General features: G+C 50.9%; 1 protein-coding gene across 6 annotated transcripts in view; it reads left to right on the top strand.

The window, feature by feature from the left end:
• Positions 1 to 19,687, top strand: part of FAM120A (family with sequence similarity 120 member A) — a 96,693-nt gene that overhangs the window by 51,469 nt on the left and 25,537 nt on the right. For all 6 annotated transcript variants that reach the window (XM_082694246.1, XM_082694245.1, XM_082694244.1 and 3 more), the window contains 4 exons: positions 5,658 to 5,745; positions 7,374 to 7,601; positions 9,965 to 10,139; positions 19,000 to 19,249. In XM_082694246.1, coding sequence (XP_082550372.1) covers positions 5,658 to 5,745; positions 7,374 to 7,601; positions 9,965 to 10,139; positions 19,000 to 19,249 — 741 coding nt within the window. The remainder of the gene's footprint in view (positions 1 to 5,657; positions 5,746 to 7,373; positions 7,602 to 9,964; positions 10,140 to 18,999; positions 19,250 to 19,687) is intronic.

Below are 19,687 nucleotides of genomic sequence, written 5' to 3'. Positions count from 1 at the left end.
TGATGTTATTTTGGTTGAATTTAGAAATACAACCGAATCCTTATGGAGTGTTAATCTTACACTATTTTCATAGATTCATCAGCTTTTGGATCCTGAATCTGATCTGAGTTTGCTAGCTAATTTAAAGTTTTTAGTTCTTTGTTGTGTATGTATCTCTAATTTCCATCTCAATGCAAAGTTAGAGAACTGACACATCAGAAAATACGGTCCAGGGAGCCTGTTGTGAGCCCTCTGGACAGACAACACTCTACAAAGATGGGCGAAGATGTTCCAGGGTGTGTCCTGACATGGCTCCCTGCTCACGGGACCTGGTCTCAGGGACAGTGGCTCATCCTTCTTCCTCTGCTTTGTGTACACACCTTGTGCTTCCATGAGGGTGTGTATGCACCTGTGTGCCTGTGTGTGCTCCCTCCACGTGTCGCCTCAGTGTTTGGCTGTAATCACTGATGTTTTTAAATGCATGTCTGGAAGTCCGTTGGGAGAGAACGATAATGTAATTTCTGTGCTGTATGGGGTCGTTGGTGGGGGGGGATTGCTGTTCCGTGTTCCTGTGACCCCACTTAGCAGGTCAAAACAGCATCTGTTGGGTGAGCTTGCCGGCCCACTCTGGACCCTGTGGGACCAGGTCTGGGCTGTGGAAGGTCCCTGTGGTGCCATGGGCCTGTGCACCCGGGTGGGGACTCGGGCCCAGACCTCCTATGGCAGCTCATGCTGGGCCAGGCGTGGATGGGAGGTATCTGGGTTGTTTGTGAACCACATCAGCTGGTGTCTAAGTGCAGTGAGTGATAGACAGTGTCCCTGTTAGGGCACTGAGTCCATGTCAGTGAAATGCTGAAGAAACCAGTGGTGCATGTCCTTCAGGGCACCTTTGGCCATGAAGTGGTAGTGCTCTTGGGCTGTTCGTCGTCGTTTTTGTGTTTTTTTGGGGGGCAGTTCGTCTTCTACCCTGTGTCCTCTCGGGCTCTTTCCCTACGACATGGGTGGTTCCTAGTCACACAGGCTGACTATGGCTGCGGTTCTTCCTTCTGGAGCCTTGTGCTCTGTGTTGTGCCCGATCGGGTAGCGTACCTTCTCTCTCCTTGTGGAAACCAACCTGAGGTACTTTTCCATGTTGGTAAGATTTAGTAATCTTCTGTGCCATCAGTGGAGGGGGTCCGCACATGTCCTGGCCGTGCAAAGACCTGGGTGGGCATTCTGTGTGGCGCTCGTCTGCCTCTGTTGGTGTCGGAGCCCTCCCTCGTGAGGGAGAGGTGTGAGCAGTCCTGGCAAGTGCACGAGAGGCGCACAAGGATGCCAGCACCGTCTCCCTGCTGCGTAGGAATTGGACCACCACTTCCTCTGTTCCCAGCTTCTTGTGAGAAAACCTGAATGTGTGACAGGAGCTTAAATCAGAGCATAAGGAGACTGCCTGCGGCAGTGTCTTGGGTCTGACTCGCGGGTCCCCTGTCGCAGAGGCCTGCCCTCCATGCTTTGCCGTGGGAGTCCCTGGCCTTGGGCTTCCTCAGAGCTCTGCCATTCCGGATGGGGACAGGTGCGCATCCAGAATCCTTCCATCTGGAACTGGGGAGCTCACAGACGTGAAAATGGACTATGCGTGCTTGTTGCAGGCCGACTGCACTCGGGGACCCCATCTGACTTCCCGCGCACACTGGGTATTCCTTCGGGGGGTTTGATCTCTCACCTTTCTCTGTTTTGTTGCTTCCCATGTGGTTTCATTTGCCCTTGCTCTTTCTTTCTGTTGACAAGTCAGTCAGCTCGTGGTCAGTGTCCCATCAGCACAGCCTGTGCCCATGCAGTGGAGGCGTGAGTGAGAAGTCAGTGTGGTGGGCCCACCGCCCTCACCCGCGGTGTGCACACGCACCCCAGCACCCCCACCCCACCGACTAGACCTGCGTGTAGGAGGGAGCACAGTGGGAAGAGCGCTTTGCCGTCTCCCTCTAGCTCTGGTGTGGGATAGCCCCAAGTGTCCGGCCGCAGAGTGAGGGCCACAGAGCCCTGGCGCGCGGTGCCGGCGTTCGTCCTCGCCACCGTTCTGTGTGTGTGGTTGGCCCGCTGCAGCTCTGCCTGTGTGCAGCACCTGTGCCATGCATGGGTCCCTTCTCCCAGAGACCGACTCCTGTCAGCAGGATTTAGCACGAACATGCAGGCGTCCTGTGGCCTGTGTGGGTGCCAGCAGGTCTTGACAGGGCATGGCCCGCAGTAGGGCGCCGTCTGAGCACCAACTGCGTGTTCTTCAAGGCCAGGCATCTGTCATATGTCAAGAGTTTGATTTAAGTTGTAAAGCGACATCGTCATCCTAGTGAAGTGTTTGGAACTTTAGAGAAACCGGCTATTGTCAAGATGCTTTTCAGGCAGAATTCCAGGTTCATGGTATGATTATTAGGAGGCTGTGAGGTCATCTAGATTGTGACGTTAACCATTACTCTGGTAATGATCCATATACAACAAAACCAGTAAGTGTAAGTGTAGGTGTAGGTTCTGTGTGGTCTTCGGTGGGCATGGTCTCCCTGCCACTCTGCCCGGGTGCTCGCTGGCCTGGGACTCATCGTGAGGTTCGCGTGCTTATGGGGCTGTATGCCTGAGTGCCCGTGTTGAGCTTTGTGTCGCATGGAGAAGTCAGTTTATGCTGTCTTCTCCACATACCTTTAGGCTGCGTTTCTGTGATTCATTCCTTTAGCTGCTGGGCTCCCACTCGGCAGTGGCTGTGAGCGCTTATCTTCATGGAATGTATTATTGAGTGATGGAGATGGACAGGAATTCGGTGCCGATGTGGTGCATGCCAGGAGGGACACAGCCATGAGAAGAGCAGGGACCGGGTGGTGAGAGAAGCCTGTGCTGTGGTGACGCTGCCACTAAGGCCTGTGCGACGAGACGTCACAAACAAGGACCTGTTGATCGCGAAGAGAAGGGCTGGAAGTCCACCAGAGAGCGAGACTCCGCTGCCTCAGCGAGGACTGGGGTCCACAATGAAGGACTGCCTAGAAGTCTGTAAGAAGAGCATTTTGCACACTGTCTGCAGTGTGCAAAGTATGTGTGTTATTTGTACAAGCAGAGCTGAGAGAAGACGTCACACGTGGAGAAGCATTCATGTCCCTTGTTGTCAGGGAAACGCAAACCAGACCGTGTGGGGTCGGCACATCCAGAGAAGGGCTGTGGCCGGCGCCATAGGAGACCCTGCGTGTCCAGGGCGGGAGCTCCCAGGGTGTTTGGGGGGCTGGACTGGAGACCTGACGGTGGCTTGCTGTCCCCAGAATGCGTCCATCGGGGGGCTGAACAGCACGGCGGGCAGGAACGTGGTTGAGCCCGAACCGCTGGGCAGTTGCCCGGTTCTGTTTCTGTGGCGTTCGAGGCCCAGGGAAGGCCGTGTTTGCTGTTAGAGGTCTCACAGCCATTGTCCTCGGGGAGGAGGTCTGGAGTGAGGCCAGGAGGGGCCTCCTGGCGTCTCAGTGGGGCTGCCCGCATGTGCACTCAGCATGTGGACATCCATTAAGCCGTTCACTTGTAACTTGGGTGTGTTTTTACAGGTTTGTTGTACTTAATTATTTAAAATTGTAATTAATAGATGCTATATCTCTTTATGAAACTTTTAAGGATTTAAATCACTTGTTCCAGAGTTCCACTAAGCAAAGGTCACTGACTTTTTGGTGCAAAATTATACAAGCTGCTCTCCTCATGCTGCATTCTAGACCACTTGAGTGCTGCCAGCCTTCCCTTTCCAGTACTTGGAGTGCACGTGCTAGACGTGTGTGGTGGGACCATCCCTTCTGACTCCCACTCAGGTGTCAGGTTTGTGGGCTCACCCCTCGCCGCGGCTGCCTTGGTCTCAAGTTGAAACAGAATGATCGTTATGCTCTTGGACTGCTCGTGTGAACCGTGGTGCCGTCTTCTCATCACTAGGGCTCCTTGTGGTTTGGCAGAGCTGTGGTCAGAGAGGGCGCAGGGGAGGAGCAGACCCGGACAGAGCAGTGCTTTGAGTCCTCGCAGATGACCAGGAACCCCCACACCGGGCAGCATCCCGGGACCCTGTCCCATCCTGGGGCTGAGGAGCCGAATGGGCTCTGAGGCTCTGAGAGGAACAACGTGGGGTGCGACTCTTGGCTTACGATGGGCTCCTTACCGCTCCTCGTCTCTCCTTTTTGCATTGTTTTGTTTTGGTAATGACTAAATGAGGAAGATAGGAAAATAGTGGGTCCTTTTTTTTTTCTTTTTTTTAAAGATTTATTTATTTGACTGAGAGAGAGATCACGCACAGCAGTGGGGTGGAGGGGCACAGAGGGAGACGCAGGTACCTTGCAAACTGCAGAGCTGATGAGGGGCTCCATCCTAGGACCCTGAGATCATGACTTGAGCCAAAATCAAAAGTTGGACGTTTAACTTAGACTGAGCCACCGAGGCATCCCAGGAGAATTATGGGTCTTGACAACTCTCCATCTGTCCCGTGGGTCAGTTAGAAAGGCAGGTCCAGTAAAAGCAGTCTTCCTTGGCAGACCTGATGGCTAGCACTGGCTTTAGAAACTGGTTTTGGTGTGGCTCAGGGATGATGGAAAGCCCCTGTCTGCAGGGCTGTGCCTCAGGCGCCTCCAGACTCCCAGCTCCCTCCAGGGTAGCGCTTTTCATGAGGTTGCCCCGGGACCCCAGTGAACTTCGGTGCTGTGGTCTATGATAACAAGTGGAAAAATAACGTATGAGATAATGCCATGTGTCTCACATTTACTGCATTCTGTTCCATTTTAAAATGTTTTAAAAAATGCTGGTTAGGGGTGCCTGGGTGACTCAGTGAAGCATCTGCCTTTGGCTTAAGTCACGATCCCAGGGTCCTGAGATTGAGCCCCGCATTGGGCTCCCTGTGCAGCAGGGAACTTGCTTCTCGCTCTGCCTGCCACTGCCCCTGCTTGTGTGCTTGCTCTTTCTTGCTGTCTTGCTCTCTCTGACAAATAAATAAAATCTTTTAAAATAGTGCTGGTTAAGCCCGTTGAATTGTTTTAACTGAGCTGTTAACGGGTCACAACCTGCAGTGTTTTCCTGCAGCTGACTGATGGGTCTGGCCCGTGAGCCCCTCCTGCTCTTCCCCACCCCTTCCCACACCCTAGTTACCACTTTGTCACTTGAGGCCATTCCCAGAGAAGGTCGTGCCGTCCATCTGTTCTCTGAACCCACCTCTGCCTTCCCGCATGAGTCACCCTCGCCTGCGCTCCGGCAGCCTCTCCAAGAATAGGCTGAGCGCCCCGTGTACCGTCTCTCGGCACCTTGTCGCTGACACGTCTGTATGAATTATGAGTAACACTTGATCCACATAACACTGAATCCTCCCCTGCCTGATAGCCGTCAGTTCAGTGGGCTTGTTTTATCCTGCTTCATGACGGCAGAGCCTGCTGCTAGTAGGCAGGGCGGTATCAGTCCCCTCTGTGGCCATCCCTGGCCGTCTTTGGGCCCTGTGCTGGCTTGGTGCTCTGGGTTTCTCTTCTGGAGTGTGATGTCACTGCCGGCCTGAGCAGGCAGAATGTGCTCCCAGCGCAGGGCTCTCTCTGGAGGTGGTTTGTTGGGGGCGGCCAGGTCGGGAAAGCTGAGTCTGTGGGCTCAGTGCAGGCCGGCTTGTCAGGGCTGGGGTGGGGGAAAGCATACGCTAATCTGACCGTGTTTCTTTTGTTTATGTTCAGCCATATCAGTGGGAACAAAATAGGCTGGGAGAAGACGGGAAGCCACTCAGAGCCGCAAGCGCGGGGAGACCCAGGAGACCAAACTAAGGTAGTAGGTCAGCTTTTATTCTTCAGATATCGACTCTTTGAGCATGTAATGTTAGGAATTTGTTCAAAGCAAAGTGCTGTTTTTTTAAAGCATGTTATGAGTAATAGACACAGGGAGGGTGGGAAGGCCAGGGGGTGTCACACACTTTGGGAATGGGAGGGGAAGGGGGTCACATATTGGCGGGGGAGGAGTGTTGAGGACGTTGGCGGGGAGATGGGTCCCAGACATTGGTGCAGGGGAGGGGGGCCCAGATGTATGGGGAGGGGAAGGAGACAACTCATGTCTTCCCAGGCTGGGCAGAACCTTCTGGAAAGCCTCCCATCTGCAGGCACAGACTCTGCAGGATTAAATAAGGAATCACTTTAAATGTACACATTAAAAATGAAAATAAAGTACATTCCATTCCCCCTTTTATCTGCCTCTCCCTGTTACTAGTGATCCCTCGCAATACCTTTCAACTGTAGAGCCTGTCCCCCGCGTGTGGTTCCTTAGGACGTACCACATATCTAGCTGGAAGAGGGCTTGTCTCTACATAAGGGGACACCATGTCGGAAATTCATTTAAGACTCTGGAATACTCCTTCTGTTGAAGGGTTGTCTCGTGAAGAAGTAACAAATGCTTTGTGGTTGCCTATTCTTTGCAAAGTACCTTCCAAAATTTTCAGCTGCTTATGTCTACATTCTATGAGTGGAGAGTATAGAAAACACTTGTGGATTATCCTTGAGTTTTTTTTTAAGATCAGTTTTGGTACTTTGTGTTTTAAAGGGTAAAATTAAGCACTTAAGTACATACCACTGTAAAGAACACGTCTTGTTTCAGAACAGAGAAATGTATGTTCCCTAGATGGGCATGAAATTAAGTAATGGGGAGTTACTATTTCCAGCATCTGTCATGAGAAAGAATAAAACCATTTATTGTGCAAATAATAATTGATCTCAGTAAACACTTTGGACTTTGCTAAAATTCATAAAGAGGAGGTGAAGGTTATCCCTCTGCCTTCCCTTTCCCCAGTCTGCTGCCTGCAACTTTCCGTCCCTGAGCCCCACGTGGGGACCATTCTTCCTCTGCAGCTCCTACACGTTCTGTGTTTTGGTGATTGGTTATTACAGGATGGGTATTTTTCACTTAATGCTATTCTCTGTACGTATTTCTATGTCATCATATATAGATCTGATCATCAGTTTCAATGGAATTAGCTTGTTTCTTGCTTTAATTCTTAGTGAGCAGTTCTCTGTGTGTACTTAATTTGGGGCTTTTTGATGAAGAGAGGGAATGCCTGAGTTTGGGTTTCTGTTCTCCAAATGCCAGCAGTGGTGGTGAGGAGGGGTGTGAGCCTCTGTGCTGCGAGTTCCTAGGCAGTGACACAGCCTCTCTGAGCATGCCCTCCCATTTCCACACAGAGAGCAGAGGGCACGCGGTGGCTTCCTGGGGGCCAGCAAGCATCGAATGCCATTCCTGCCCACGGGGGCCCCTGGGAGTAGTCGTGGTGAGGCCCACCCTCACATAGGCTCAGGGGACCACTGCCACTCTCTGTCTTCGGGGAGGGTCCTCTGCATGGGACACACAGCAAAAGGACTGTGTGGAAACATGACCTGACCTGTTTTCCCCTCTTGTCCGTGGCTCTGCAGACGGAAGGCTCGTCCACTGCCTCCTCAGGCAGCCAGCTTGCTGAAGGAAAGGGAAGCCAGCTGGGCACTGTGCAGCCGATCCCTTGCCTCCTGTCCATGCCCACCCGCAACCACATGGACATCACCACACCGCCCTTGCCCCCGGTGGCACCTGAGGTACTGAGAGTGGCGGAGCACCGGCACAAGAAGGGGCTGATGTACCCCTATATCTTCCACGTCCTGACGAAGGTACGGGTGGCTGTTTTCTGTCTGACCAGGCACCTAAAATGGAGTGCATTTCCGCCTTCGTAAACATTGGGAGAAAAGGCGAAAATGCATACCTATAAATGCAGTGAGAGAAGAACGTGGGAAAGTCTTATTTTCCCCTTTAGTTTGATAGAAAATAGTTTTGAGATTTCTAGTTAATGGCACATCATGTTAATTTTCTAACTTGTGATTTTATTTTATTTTATCTTTTCTAATTTTAAAATTTCTTGTACCATGTTTATGCCATACTGTCAGGTTTAATGAGCTGTCACGTGCCCTGCCTGTCTTCTCTGTCCTCTGTCCTAGAGTGCCCCTGAGGAGTGGCAGACAGCGCTCGGCATCCTTGGACTTGTCGAGTGTGGCTCTTAGAGCCCTTCAGCAGAAAATCGAATACAGGACTGTGTGACATGCTAATAGTCAGAAAATGCGATCTTGTGTTTACGTAGTGTCAGGATTTCACTTTATTAGTGTTTTACCAAACGTATGCTTCAGTGGACAGCCAGTGTGGCATTGTTTTTGAATCTTGGTGTCTTGAATGGATCTATGTGTCCATTTAAACTTCCTCAGTGACTTGTAGTCTTTCTGTTGATGTTTATGGCCCTACACCCAAGATTTAAGATGTAACTTCGGGGACCAGATTTCTCATGTGGATGGGTTTATTGCCATCATGTATTTTTAACATGTTTTCATCAGTGTCTGCACCACCACAGATAATCAGACATTTTTCTCTCTGCTTCTGCAATCCATCTGTGGTTTGTACGGTGGGGTCAGTAAGTACACAAGCCCCATACCCCACAGAACTCTGAGCCGGACAGCGACCGTTAGTTGGCTAACCTGAGCATCGCTCCCTCGTGTCAGTCCAAGGGCACCACGAGTTTTATGTTTAAACCGCAGTCGCCTCCAGGTGTCATGCACTATGTGATACGGGTCTGCACATATGGTATCACTTTTCAGATTATGGTTGTGAGGTAAACATTTTATTTTTCAGCGGCATTGCATGTTATAAGTAAGGGTAAGTGGAAAGTTCCTCTCACAGGAGAAGGATTTGCTGAGTTTAAAGGGACCCAGGTTCGGGGGAGATTGCACCTTTTCCCTGTGGGGTTGTGTGGGCTGCGAGGTCCTAGACCCCTGTGCTTCTGCCCTGCCCACTTGGTCTGCTCGGTGGCGAGCTGAGCGACAGATGGCCTGTCCTCCTCCACCACTCCCTCATCTCAAGGGCAAATATTGGTAAAGTGACTGTGGTTGAGAAAAGTAAATGGTTATCTCTTCAATTTAAAAATGCTTCTACTATTTTTCTGTACGTTAGGCAGAGCTTAGAGTGTCAGGCATGCTGTTTGCTGTGAGCTACGTGGCTCTGGTGTTAAATTGTCAGGCCGACACGCCTTGGTGAGGCAAGGCTTCACACTCACGCAGGCAGCCGGCCGAGCCAGGGACCGGGAGAGAGTTCCCACTGCACTCTCTCTCACATAGACCTATGAAGAAAGAGCAAATGCCATGGAGTTATTGAAAGAGTAAGTAGTGATAAATTTAACAGACATTGAAGGTCATATGTATACTCTTATGTCATGAACATCCCTAAATAAAGTTCCGTGCAAAATCTCTTGAGATGCACCTTGATGCCATAGAATGTCCGAGACGGGGCCCCAGAGGTCTTGCCACCGCCTCAGGTGCGGACGCGCAGCCCCTTGTCTTGTGCCATGTTGGCCGTGGAATGTGAGCAGAGTGGGGCTTCCTTCGAGGGCCACCCCAGCGGCTGTGCGTGCCCTTCATTCAGGAGTCACGCCCCCCCCCCGAGTCCTGGCACGTGCCAAAACCGTGCAGAATGAGGGGCGCTGCAGGGCGTGCTCTTTGGGAGACCATGTACACACGTGCTCATGTTTTATGGAAGAGCTTGGTAAAGACAATTTGACTATTTTGTCTTCAGGACACTCATTTCTTGGATTTCACATAGGTCATTAAAATTTATGAATTTCATTGCATATGACCATCTTGACTCTTAAGTAAAATTTGCAAGTTCTCGGCATTTTTTAGTCTATTTGTTGTCTGTTGTTACCTGTCCAGATTGTTTCAAAGACTTTGGGGTCGTCTATGTGGTTTCCTTATGCTCTTGGTTCCAATTTAAAGATGAAACCATGTAGATTTTATTTGGACTCTTTGAGCATATGTTTTGACAGCCCACTAAATAAATTCGCCCTGACGCCCCACTGCACGTGAGTGGTTAAGCAATTGATTTGGAATAGAATTGCAATGTCATTAACTGGAGATAATGCAGTATATTTCTGTGAGTTTGTTGTAAATTCAACATGAAAAATGTGCAATATTATTCTGCTTTCTTCCATGCAAAGGGTGAAATCAAAATTGCTGTTTCTATTGAAGATGAAGCCAGCAAAGACCTGCCTCCCGCCGCCCTGCTCTATAGGCCAGTTCGCCAGTATGTTTACGGAGTGCTGTTTAGCTTGGCAGAAAGCAGAAAGAAAACTGAGAGACTTGCTTTTAGAAAGAACAGACTTCCACCAGAATGTATGTACTGTGAAATCCATTGTTTGTTTTCCTCAGTACCTCGTAACCTCTTGTGCATTTTCCAAAGCCTTAGAGGATCGTGACTGAATCTGACCCGAGTGTCCCCACGCGAGACGGTGGGCTTCACGGGGCCTTTAGGACAAGAGGACCAGCCACGGGCTGTTTTCCTCAGTAACATTCCAGTCATGCTGTGTATTTGGTAAAACGTGTGCACTTTAAACTGGATGTTGATCTGGAAATGGTCCGGACGGGCACCCTCTCCTGTGGCAAGTGCGTCCCAGGCAGGGCAACAGCGGCGTCTGCTCCGGTGTCCGCGAGTGCATCTGTGCTGCAAAGTCTGTTTTCCTGGGGAGGCCCTCCCTACGTGTGGCTGCGTCTGTGCGGGTGGCGTGTGCATGCACACGGCCTGCGGCAGACAGGGCCCTGGTCACCGTCCCCCTCGAGGACTCCAGCCGATCACCCTGGGGTGGAGGGGAAGTGGAAAGACAGAAGGTGCTGTCTGACATGTCGGCAAAAGCTGAGGTCAGAGCATGCATTTCCATCTTCCGATGGCCAGCGTAACATTTGGGGAGAACCATGTCGTTTTGTTTTAGGTTATTTTATCTACTAATGTGGAAAATGTAAAAGTCACTATATATCTATTAGGAAATGCAGAAAAGTTTCCCAAAACGTACAGTTTAAAATAAGAATATCCTGAACTGTGGATATCATACACCAGATCATCCCTTCAACTAAGACTGTTTAGGGACAGATCCCCTGTGTGTACAGTGTCTTGGTGCAGGCATGGTGGCTCGGGGACACATATGACAGTAGGTCTTATCTTTGGACTCTGAACTAGAGAGATTCTAGCAATTCTAAAAGCTTGTTCCATAGGTTCTGATATTTTCTGTTTCTGATTACGTGGTTCAGTAAGCTTTACTCTAAAGAATGAAGTGCCTGCCAGTGCCCTGGCTTGAGGGTGGCCACTGATCTCTGAGGCTGCCTCTGGCTGATCGTCGGCCACCGTGACTGGGGCTGGAGGTTCCGTGGAAACACTCTGTTGTCGGTGGACGCTGCAAGGCCAGGACACGTCCTGTTCCTGGTGGACACATCCTCTTTCTCACTTTACACGGTCAGCCAGTCTTCAGCACTGGCTGGCCCGGGCCTGCAGCTGTGACCTCCCTTCCAGGGCCATGGCCCCTTGCTTCTGCCGTGGCCTAGACTGCCAGGTGCCACAGAGCTCTGGACAGCCCCACTTTCTGCCATGTCCTCGGCTCTGGAGCACCATTTTGGCTTTTGCGGTGAAGGCTGTTCTTTTTCTCATTTGGTTATATTCCAGAAACAGTTATCTTTACTTAGCACGCTCCTGGGAGTTTTCCAGGATGGGTCCCGTTTGCAGCATCCACAGCTTTGTAGAGCCGTCCGGGTGGACTGTGCTCCGTGTACACCCCCGATGGTGGGCAGCGTGCGCTCCCTCTCATCTAGGGAGTTCTGCGTCACGCGTGAGCTGCGGGTGCCAGGGATGACCGGAAGTAAGCGTTGGCCTCTGCCCTGCTGCAGGTGTGCGGTGCCCCCACGGCGCTTGGCGTGCTTACCCTCGGTGCTTGTTCCATACCTGGGCGGTGCAGATGTCCGGCTGGCCCCTGAGCGGGCAGTAGGGGATGCAGGGGGCATGGGATGGCACTCAGCGCACAAACCAGCACCCTCAGGGCATAAACAAGAGAGCAGTGCACTGCGGTTCCGGGCTGGGCATGCGCACGTGCCACGCTGTGGGGCTTGGCGCTTACAAAGAGAGGACAGGTTGGGTAGCGTAGGAACAAGATGGCGAAGAGGAAAAGAGTGGCGCAGACAGACTCCAGGCTTTTCTAAAGCTCATGTACATGGGAGCATGTGGGCTGGTTGAGTTTCTTTTATATATATACATAATATTTTATATATATATATATATTCTTATTTTAAAAGGTTTATTTATTTATTTTGAGAGAAAGGGAGCTGGGGAGGTGGGGCAGAAGGAGAGAGAGAATCTTGAGTAGGCTGTGCACTAAGCACAGAGCCCGATGCGGGGCTCGATCTTGCAACCCTGAGATCATGTCCTGAGCTGAAACCAAGAGTCGAACACTTAACTGAATGCGCCACCCAGGTGCCCCCGACTGAGTTTCTGGGGGAGGATGGTGCTGCGCATTGGTCTTTTTGCTCAGGTGATGGAAGAAAGTGGGTTCTGACTTCTCTGTCTGTCACGGGGAAACCACTGAAGGGTGGGGGAGGGTGGGACATTTCTGTTCAGGGGAGTGGGTTGGGTAGGGACAGGCAGCTGAACTGAGACAGAGGGAAAGGAGCTATGAACCAGCCCTGGGACGTCAGTGGCACCTAGAGAAGTGTGTGATTCACGGGCATTACAGGTAACGGTGAACCTCTAGGTGGAAAGATGTGTCCCTTTGACCTCTGAGTCCATGGGTTAAGAGACTGTGGTTAGCTCTGTAATGAGTGGCTTTAGAATCCAGGTCTGTTTGGTCTTCTTGGGGACCTGATACGCTTGAATTTGTTTTATGCATTGGTTGGCTTAATGAGGGGAAAACAGCGTTAGAAAAGGTTTTTAGGTCAGTAATGCCTGCCCTAGTTGCTGTCTATCATGGTAACCAAGGGCCCTCTTTCTGCAGGGGGTAGTTATGTCCTTAGGCGCTGTTGGGAGCCTTGAGCCGGAACACAGGCAGCTTTCCTAGAGCAAACCTTGTGTGAGGGAGGAACGTGCGCACTGGTGACCCTACACCTCTCACTAACAGTGCATTACGGTAGTTCCCCGAGGACTGCTCGCTGGGGCCTGTTCTTAGATCCCAGCTGACTCTCGGTGCTAATGTGAGATGCCCCTGCCATGGGTTTCCTGCCTGAACCAGGTCGTAAGTGATGGCGCATTTCAGTGCTCTTAGGGAGGAAGCCCTTGGGGCTGTCGATGAGGTGAGGATGGCGGTGGTTGTGCTGGCAGCAATTGCTCCAGAGTTCCTGGTTGGCAGGGTTTGAGAGTTGAGTCTGCTGAAACCTTGATTTACCCCTGGCCACTCTTAGACCATCTGTGGATGGAATGAAGTCAGTGGCACTTTGCATGAGAGTCAGAAAGCACTGACCGTGCACCATGAGGTCTTCGGGGCAGGTTTGTTTCTCAGATGCCATCTGGCCCCACGGTCTGCGCCATGGATCCCAGGTGAGCCAGCCGTCTGAAGCAGGTGAGGCTTCAGGCCCAGCACGGTGTCAGCATGCTGGGTGTACAGACGCAGGTTTGACGAGCTCACTGTGACACCTGGGGGGTCTCTTGGAGGGCTTTGTTGTCAGAGAGAAACAGAGGGCACATGGAAGCCTAAGGGGTTGTTTAAAAATATTGAGCTCTCACCACATTGAAGACATGTATCCATTTGGAAATGTAGTGTCTCTCTCTCTCTTTTTTTAAGGAGGCTTCGGGCCCAGTGTGGAGTCCAATGCAGGGCCTGAACTCATGACCCTGAGATCAAGACCTAAGCCAAGATCAAGAGTCAGATACTTAACTAACTGAGCCACCCAGCCACCCTGGAAATGTAATCTCTTGATCAAGACACAGGATAAAACGTTTTTTAGTCTATAATGAGTGCTCTAGTGCTTGTGTGATTTAGCAAAGGTTCATTTTTAAAGTCTTTTGGTTAAAGCAGGATATCCACCCTCAGATCCTTAAAAACTCTGGCCTGTGAAAGTCCTACTGAATTATGTGCTGGCAGACTGTTCTCCGTGCGTCCATCCCTGGATTCCATTGTTTTGCTATTAGGAGATCCATCAGAAGCTTGTTTTATAGGACAATAAGATGCTCAAAGTCACCAATGGAGGGCCCATGCGGAAGTCTGCAGACCTGGCACAAGCAATTAACCCCGGGTTCTGAATGGGGACAGAGGCAGTTGCTTTGGGGTGAGGTGGGTGCAGAGATCTGTCTTTGTCATTGCGGACACTTGGGCGGGGTCCATGGACAGTCGCCAGGCCGGAGGTTTGGAGCATGAAGCTCCCACCCTGCTGGTGGCTCCAGCCTTGCTGTCCCCGGGGGGCACCCTCAGGTGCCCTTCAACCCCCCAGGGCCAGCAGGAGGGGCGGGAAGAAAGGGGGCCTGGTTCCAAAAGGACTGCGGGGTAACAAGGCTCCTCGCCCACTGTAGAAGAGGTAGAAGTCCAGGAGGTAAAGCTCAGTGATGGGCGCATTTTCTAGTTATTGTTCCCTTATGAAAACTGGCCTCTGTTTTCTTCAACAATACTCCCCAGGACCTCCAAATTAGGTAAGAGAAATAGGCTTATACACGGTGAAGGGACATAAGGTATAGACAAAAGATGAAAATCTGCACTTTCTAAATAGTCAAGAAAAGCCAAGAGAATATAGATTTTTTTTGTGGTCCAGTTTGCTTTTTGCTTTAGAAATTTTGTTTGTGCCAAGTAATTGGTTCTGCTAATTAGAAAGGAGTAAAATTAAATTGTTTCACTATGGATTATATTATAAAACAGAATAACATGACCCATATTAGTGCGTTGTTTTAATATGTGTGAAATTTGGTTATCATACACATTTCCCCTTTGATTTTGTGAAGGCTGTTTATATTTATTTGCATTTCCTTACTCCACAAAGCTTTCCAGAAGTAGCTTTGGCTACCGCCTTTTCCTCACCAGCCTGCGAGCAGCTGAGCCTGAGGGGCAGCTGCACGGGCGGACAGCTCCATGCGGCAGTCTCTGGGCCTCCTTCATGTCCATCGTAGGTCCTTGCCCTCCTGGGTTGTGATGTGTTGGGAGCACCAGGCTCTGGAGCCTGCGGGGAGGGCACCCACACACGCGTTCACACAGGGGAGTGGAGAGCCGGCCGGACCCCGCCGCCTCATACGTCGGCTTCCTGTGGGAAAGAAGGCCCAGCTGCCGTTGTGCCCAGTGTTCTGTTTCTGTGTAGATACTGAAGAACCATACTGAAGAACCAGATTTCGTTTTCACTTGTGTGGTTGTGTTGTTTTTCTCTACTGTGAGGCTCAGCAAGTGTAGCATTCCTCCTCCCGACATGTGCACACGCACACGTCTGCTCACAGGCCGTAGGCCCAGTGGGCCATGTCGTGGGAGCGGCTTGTGTCCATCTTCTCCCTCAGCCGTACCCGGGATGTGTGCGGGCCCCCCTCGCACACTCAGCTCGTAGCGGGCATGGCTGGTGCTCACGGTGCACCGACCCTGGGCTTAGGTGTTCTTCATCATGCGGCTCTGTCAGCAGCCACCTCCGGCTGGTTGGAATTGGCTTATGAAATGAACCATTTTCATTATTCCTGGTCAGGGATGGATCCCAGTCAGTTATAGCACATTTGCAAGGTAGCCGGCCGCCCTGTGTTTCCATGTGACACCAAAGACGATGACTCCCATTTGAAGGAAATGCTGGGTTCTCACCAGCAGCTTAAGTGTAAACGTGTAGTGGGTCCCAGGCTGTGTTTTGAAGGGGCACTTTGGTAAAGAAGGTGCATCATAAACGTAGCCTCTAGCAGTACAGAAAACCAACACGCTGGAGTTGTTTTTGCCGATGTAAATGTTGCTTTAACGCGAAAGAAGGAAGATAGTCTCATGTTCAGTGTTTTCAGGTCTGCCTGAAAGGGTGAGTTTTTCTGTTGGTGGAAAAGCTGAGTTGAGTGTTTGCTGATGGCACAGCTGGGTCTGCTGACCTCTGGGCATGAGGTCATGTCTTAAAACATGGGCTTGTCATGGCCATGCTCTTGTCTGAGTTCTACATGTGTGTGTTCAAGGGGTGTGTAATACCCCAGCTTCCCCATGGGTGATCCCCATGTAACCCGTGCTTTTCGCAAACACAGGAGCCCGGTGGAGGTGCTGTTAGCTCCTCTGCCTCTGTTTGTCCCTGCGAGTGGAGTCACAGAGCCTGAGCCCTCTGTCCTCCCGGGGAGGGGCGTGTACGCGTATGTGCACATGGGCTGTCGCATGTCACCCTGGAAACTGATATCCTTGGGGTCCTTTATCAACATTAGGCTTTCACGAGTTAACTGTGGTCGACCTCACACGCTTGCAGTCTGTAGCCATGTAACAGGCAGGAGGTGCCTATGTTTCCTTCCCAAGATTGCATTCCAGTGAGTCCTTGGCCCTTCTCCTTGGTGCCTGGTCCCAGGGCTGGGCCTCAGGGTGTGAGGTATCCTGGGTGTGACATGGCATATGAAGATTGGCCCCTGAGCCTCCCCGGCCTCCCCAGCTCCCCACCTGGGGAGCTGCCTGTTACATAGAAGGTGCTCAGTAAATACATACGAGGTGATGGGCCATAGCTTCCAGCACTATTAAGTGGTATGCACAAAGATTTCCAGAACCAGATACACACATGTTACAGATAAAACAAGTTGGGAGCTGCTTTGCTCTCAGAGCAAAGTTTTGTGTTCCTACACTTGCATTTCCTAAATTAGATTTGAGCTCTTCATGAGTAGTAGAGATGGGCAACAAAAACACTTTCAATGACAAGAAGAAGTGAATACCCGGGACGCCTCTTTCAGAGGGAGCACAGCCCCCTCCCTGCCTCGCTCCTCGTGAGTGCGGAGTGTGTCCCCAGCAGTGTCTCCAGGCAGTTCCCGGCAGCCGCTGCCAGCTGGAAGGATGTGCGCGCAGCAGCTCTCCTGGAGACTGGGGCACATGTGAGACCCTCAGCCCGCTGTGCGCACCGCCGTCTTGGAGCCTGGGGGATGAGGTGGGGACGGGTGGGCGTGAGAGGCCGCTCCATGTCCCCCACCTGCCTTCCACGTGGGGCCTGGGCCTCAAGAACAAGAGTGTGCTACCTAAACCTATTTCCAGATGAAAGCAAGACATGATCGAGTAAAATGACCTTGGTAGGTGTTAGTGAGCGGTGGGTTCAGAAGTGGAGATGGACTTAGTGGGGATGCCTCCCAGAGTGGACTCAGATCAGAGACCTGGCGCTGGGCAGCCACCTCGTGTGAGCATGCGTGCATGTGTGTCAGTGTGCATGTGCGCTGGGGAGAAAGTGAAAGAACCTAGATGAGCTAATCCTACAACTAAAGATAAAATCTAACCAGTACCTTTAATACTTTGCGGCCAAAATGAACATGTTACAAAATACATTCGTGCGTTTTTGCTTTTTTGGCATGGAAATGTGCTTGTGGATTAACCAGTAGACACACACCGCAGCCTGCTGGTTAAGGGCTTGTTTTGTGACCCGCCTTGGCCTGCTTATCCGGGGCTGACGACTGCCAGCCTCTGATACTAGTTGGGCCGAGGGCGCCTTGTGGTGACGCTGCCCGGTGTGCGTGCTGCATGTGTCAAGACTTGGCAAGCGTGGGGCTAGATTGTGAGTCCAAGGACAGGGACTGCGTGGGTGCGTGTCTGGCGTCTCAAAACATGGATGACTACAAAGATGCACGTGTTTATATATGTGTGTGTATCTGTTTGCACTTGATGACTTTAAGTATTTTACGCGTTTTAGATTTTTTTAGTACTTAAATGTTAAGATACTCAAATGTGAATGAAAGGGATTTCCCCAGTGACAAAACAGTAACTTTTTTGGAAGAAGACAGTTCTTGGGAGCTATCTCGACCTGTACCCTGCTCCAGCCGCCTGCTCCTGGAGGTGGGGTCTCAGGGCTCCGCAGCAGCACGCCTTTCCCTGCTGGGTGTGCGGAGCTGGCTGTCCTGTTGCTGACGTCCTGTGTATGCGGGTGTCTGGTGCCCACATTCTCCAGGATCTTGTGCAGGTGGGACGGGGCGGAGCTGCAGGTGGTCCTTCGGTCATTCCACCAGTCAGAATGTGGGCCTTCAGTCTCCTGTCTGCCTTGGGAGGAGGTACTTTCGGGAAAGTGAGCCCATCTGGGCTGCTGTCATTTGGGTAGAAGGAGCCTGTGGAAGAGGACAGTGGAGTTCCAGTGCCATCTTGGTTCTGGTTGGGCCCCATTTGTACTCCGGTGCTCTTGGGCCCAAGTGAGCTGGCGTTGCCTAGGAAATGCACATCCAGAGCCCAGCATCGGCCTGTTCCATCAGTGCCATGAGGAGACACTGGAACGCAGTCCCTATGGTGGTGTGCCATGTCTTCACTGCAACTCCCCCGTCGCACTTTATCGTACTGGATTCAGACTTACATGGGAAGAGGTGCTTGTTGGTGCTTTAGGAATTAATAGACTCGAATAGTGGTAAGACAGCTAAGGAGAAGAGGCCATAGTTTTGTATTAGATTAGTGTAGACCTTCTTGCATTTTTGGAGGTGAAATGGGGAATTTTATTCTTTGTCTTCAGTCCTGAATAGAATTATCGTGTGCTGATATCACCTGGGATTTCAAAACACTGAATCTTGCCTCAGTTTGCTGCCTTACTGGGCTTTTGGGGTCTCACTGCAGGAAGCTTGTTCTTGCTCATCTCAAAACAGTTTAACAGGGGCGCCTGAGGGTGCCCTCAGCAGGCTGGCACCAAGTGCAGGTTATTTCTCAAATCTGATTAGTGAAGATATCTGTGTAGAAAAGATATCTAAAAAAAAGATAGCTATCTCCATTGGATTTCCTTTGGATTTCCATGATAATCACACACTTCTGTGGATCTTAGCAGTTATTATTAAAACTTAACAGACTTCATGTTTTCCAGTATCCTTGATTTATGCATATTAGTTATATGGGGAAATCAAATCATGATTTGACTGAGGAGAAACTTACTGGTGGCCTGAATGGAAATCTGATTGAACCATGAAAGTGCGTCGGGGACGGAACGTTCTAGACCTGAGGACTGTGGCCGGTGGCTTACTGATGAGAGAGTGTGTGGTGTGAGCGGTGGCATCTTCAGACTGTATTTGTTGGAGGGTTGGGTTTGTTTTGGCTTCCGGTAGCCGAGCTGGTCGTAAATGGTTCTCCTCTGCTCTTCCCTCCTCCAGTTCCACCTGTGATCATTAAAGAGTGGGCAGCTTACAAAGGGAAGTCTCCACAGACGCCGGAACTGGTGGAAGCGCTCGCCTTCAGGGAGTGGACCTGCCCCAACCTGAAGAGGCTGTGGCTGGGGAAGGCAGTGGAGGACAAGAACCGCAGGATGAGGGCCTTCCTGGCCTGCATGAGGTCAGACACGCCAGCCATGCTCAACCCGGCCAGCGTGCCCACCCACCTCACGGTGCTGTGCTGTGTCCTACGGTAGGTGCGGCCGGGCGCCCCCAGATGCCTTCCGTGTGGAACATGCACGGCCATGTCCGATGAGTTGTCCTTGTCCTGTAGTCATGTCTGTGATGGAAGTGCACGTGCATTTGGGTTGATTCTGCGTGGTATATTTATGGAATGGGTGCATTTGGTGAATGTCTTGTGTGTGAATATCATACTGATTTTAAACATGCTCTGTCCTTTAAATATTAGCAATTTTGAAGGCTGTACATGTTACGTTATGTGATATTTGGAGTTCTGTAGGGAGAATGTACCTCTTTTAATCATATGCAGATTGGTATGGACTTGTGTTTTTGGTTTTTTTTTAATTTTTTAATTTTTTTAAATTTTATTTATTTATTTGACAGAGAGAGATCACAAGCAGGCAGAGAGAGAGAGAGAGGAAGAAGCAGGCTCCCTGCTGAGCAGAGAGCC

The sequence above is a fragment of the Mustela nivalis genome (genome assembly GCF_964662115.1).
Source record: "Mustela nivalis genome assembly, chromosome: 13".
Taxonomy (NCBI): Eukaryota; Metazoa; Chordata; class Mammalia; order Carnivora; family Mustelidae; genus Mustela; species Mustela nivalis.
Note: the sequence above shows the minus strand (reverse complement) of the source record. Positions and strands in the feature narration are given on the sequence as shown.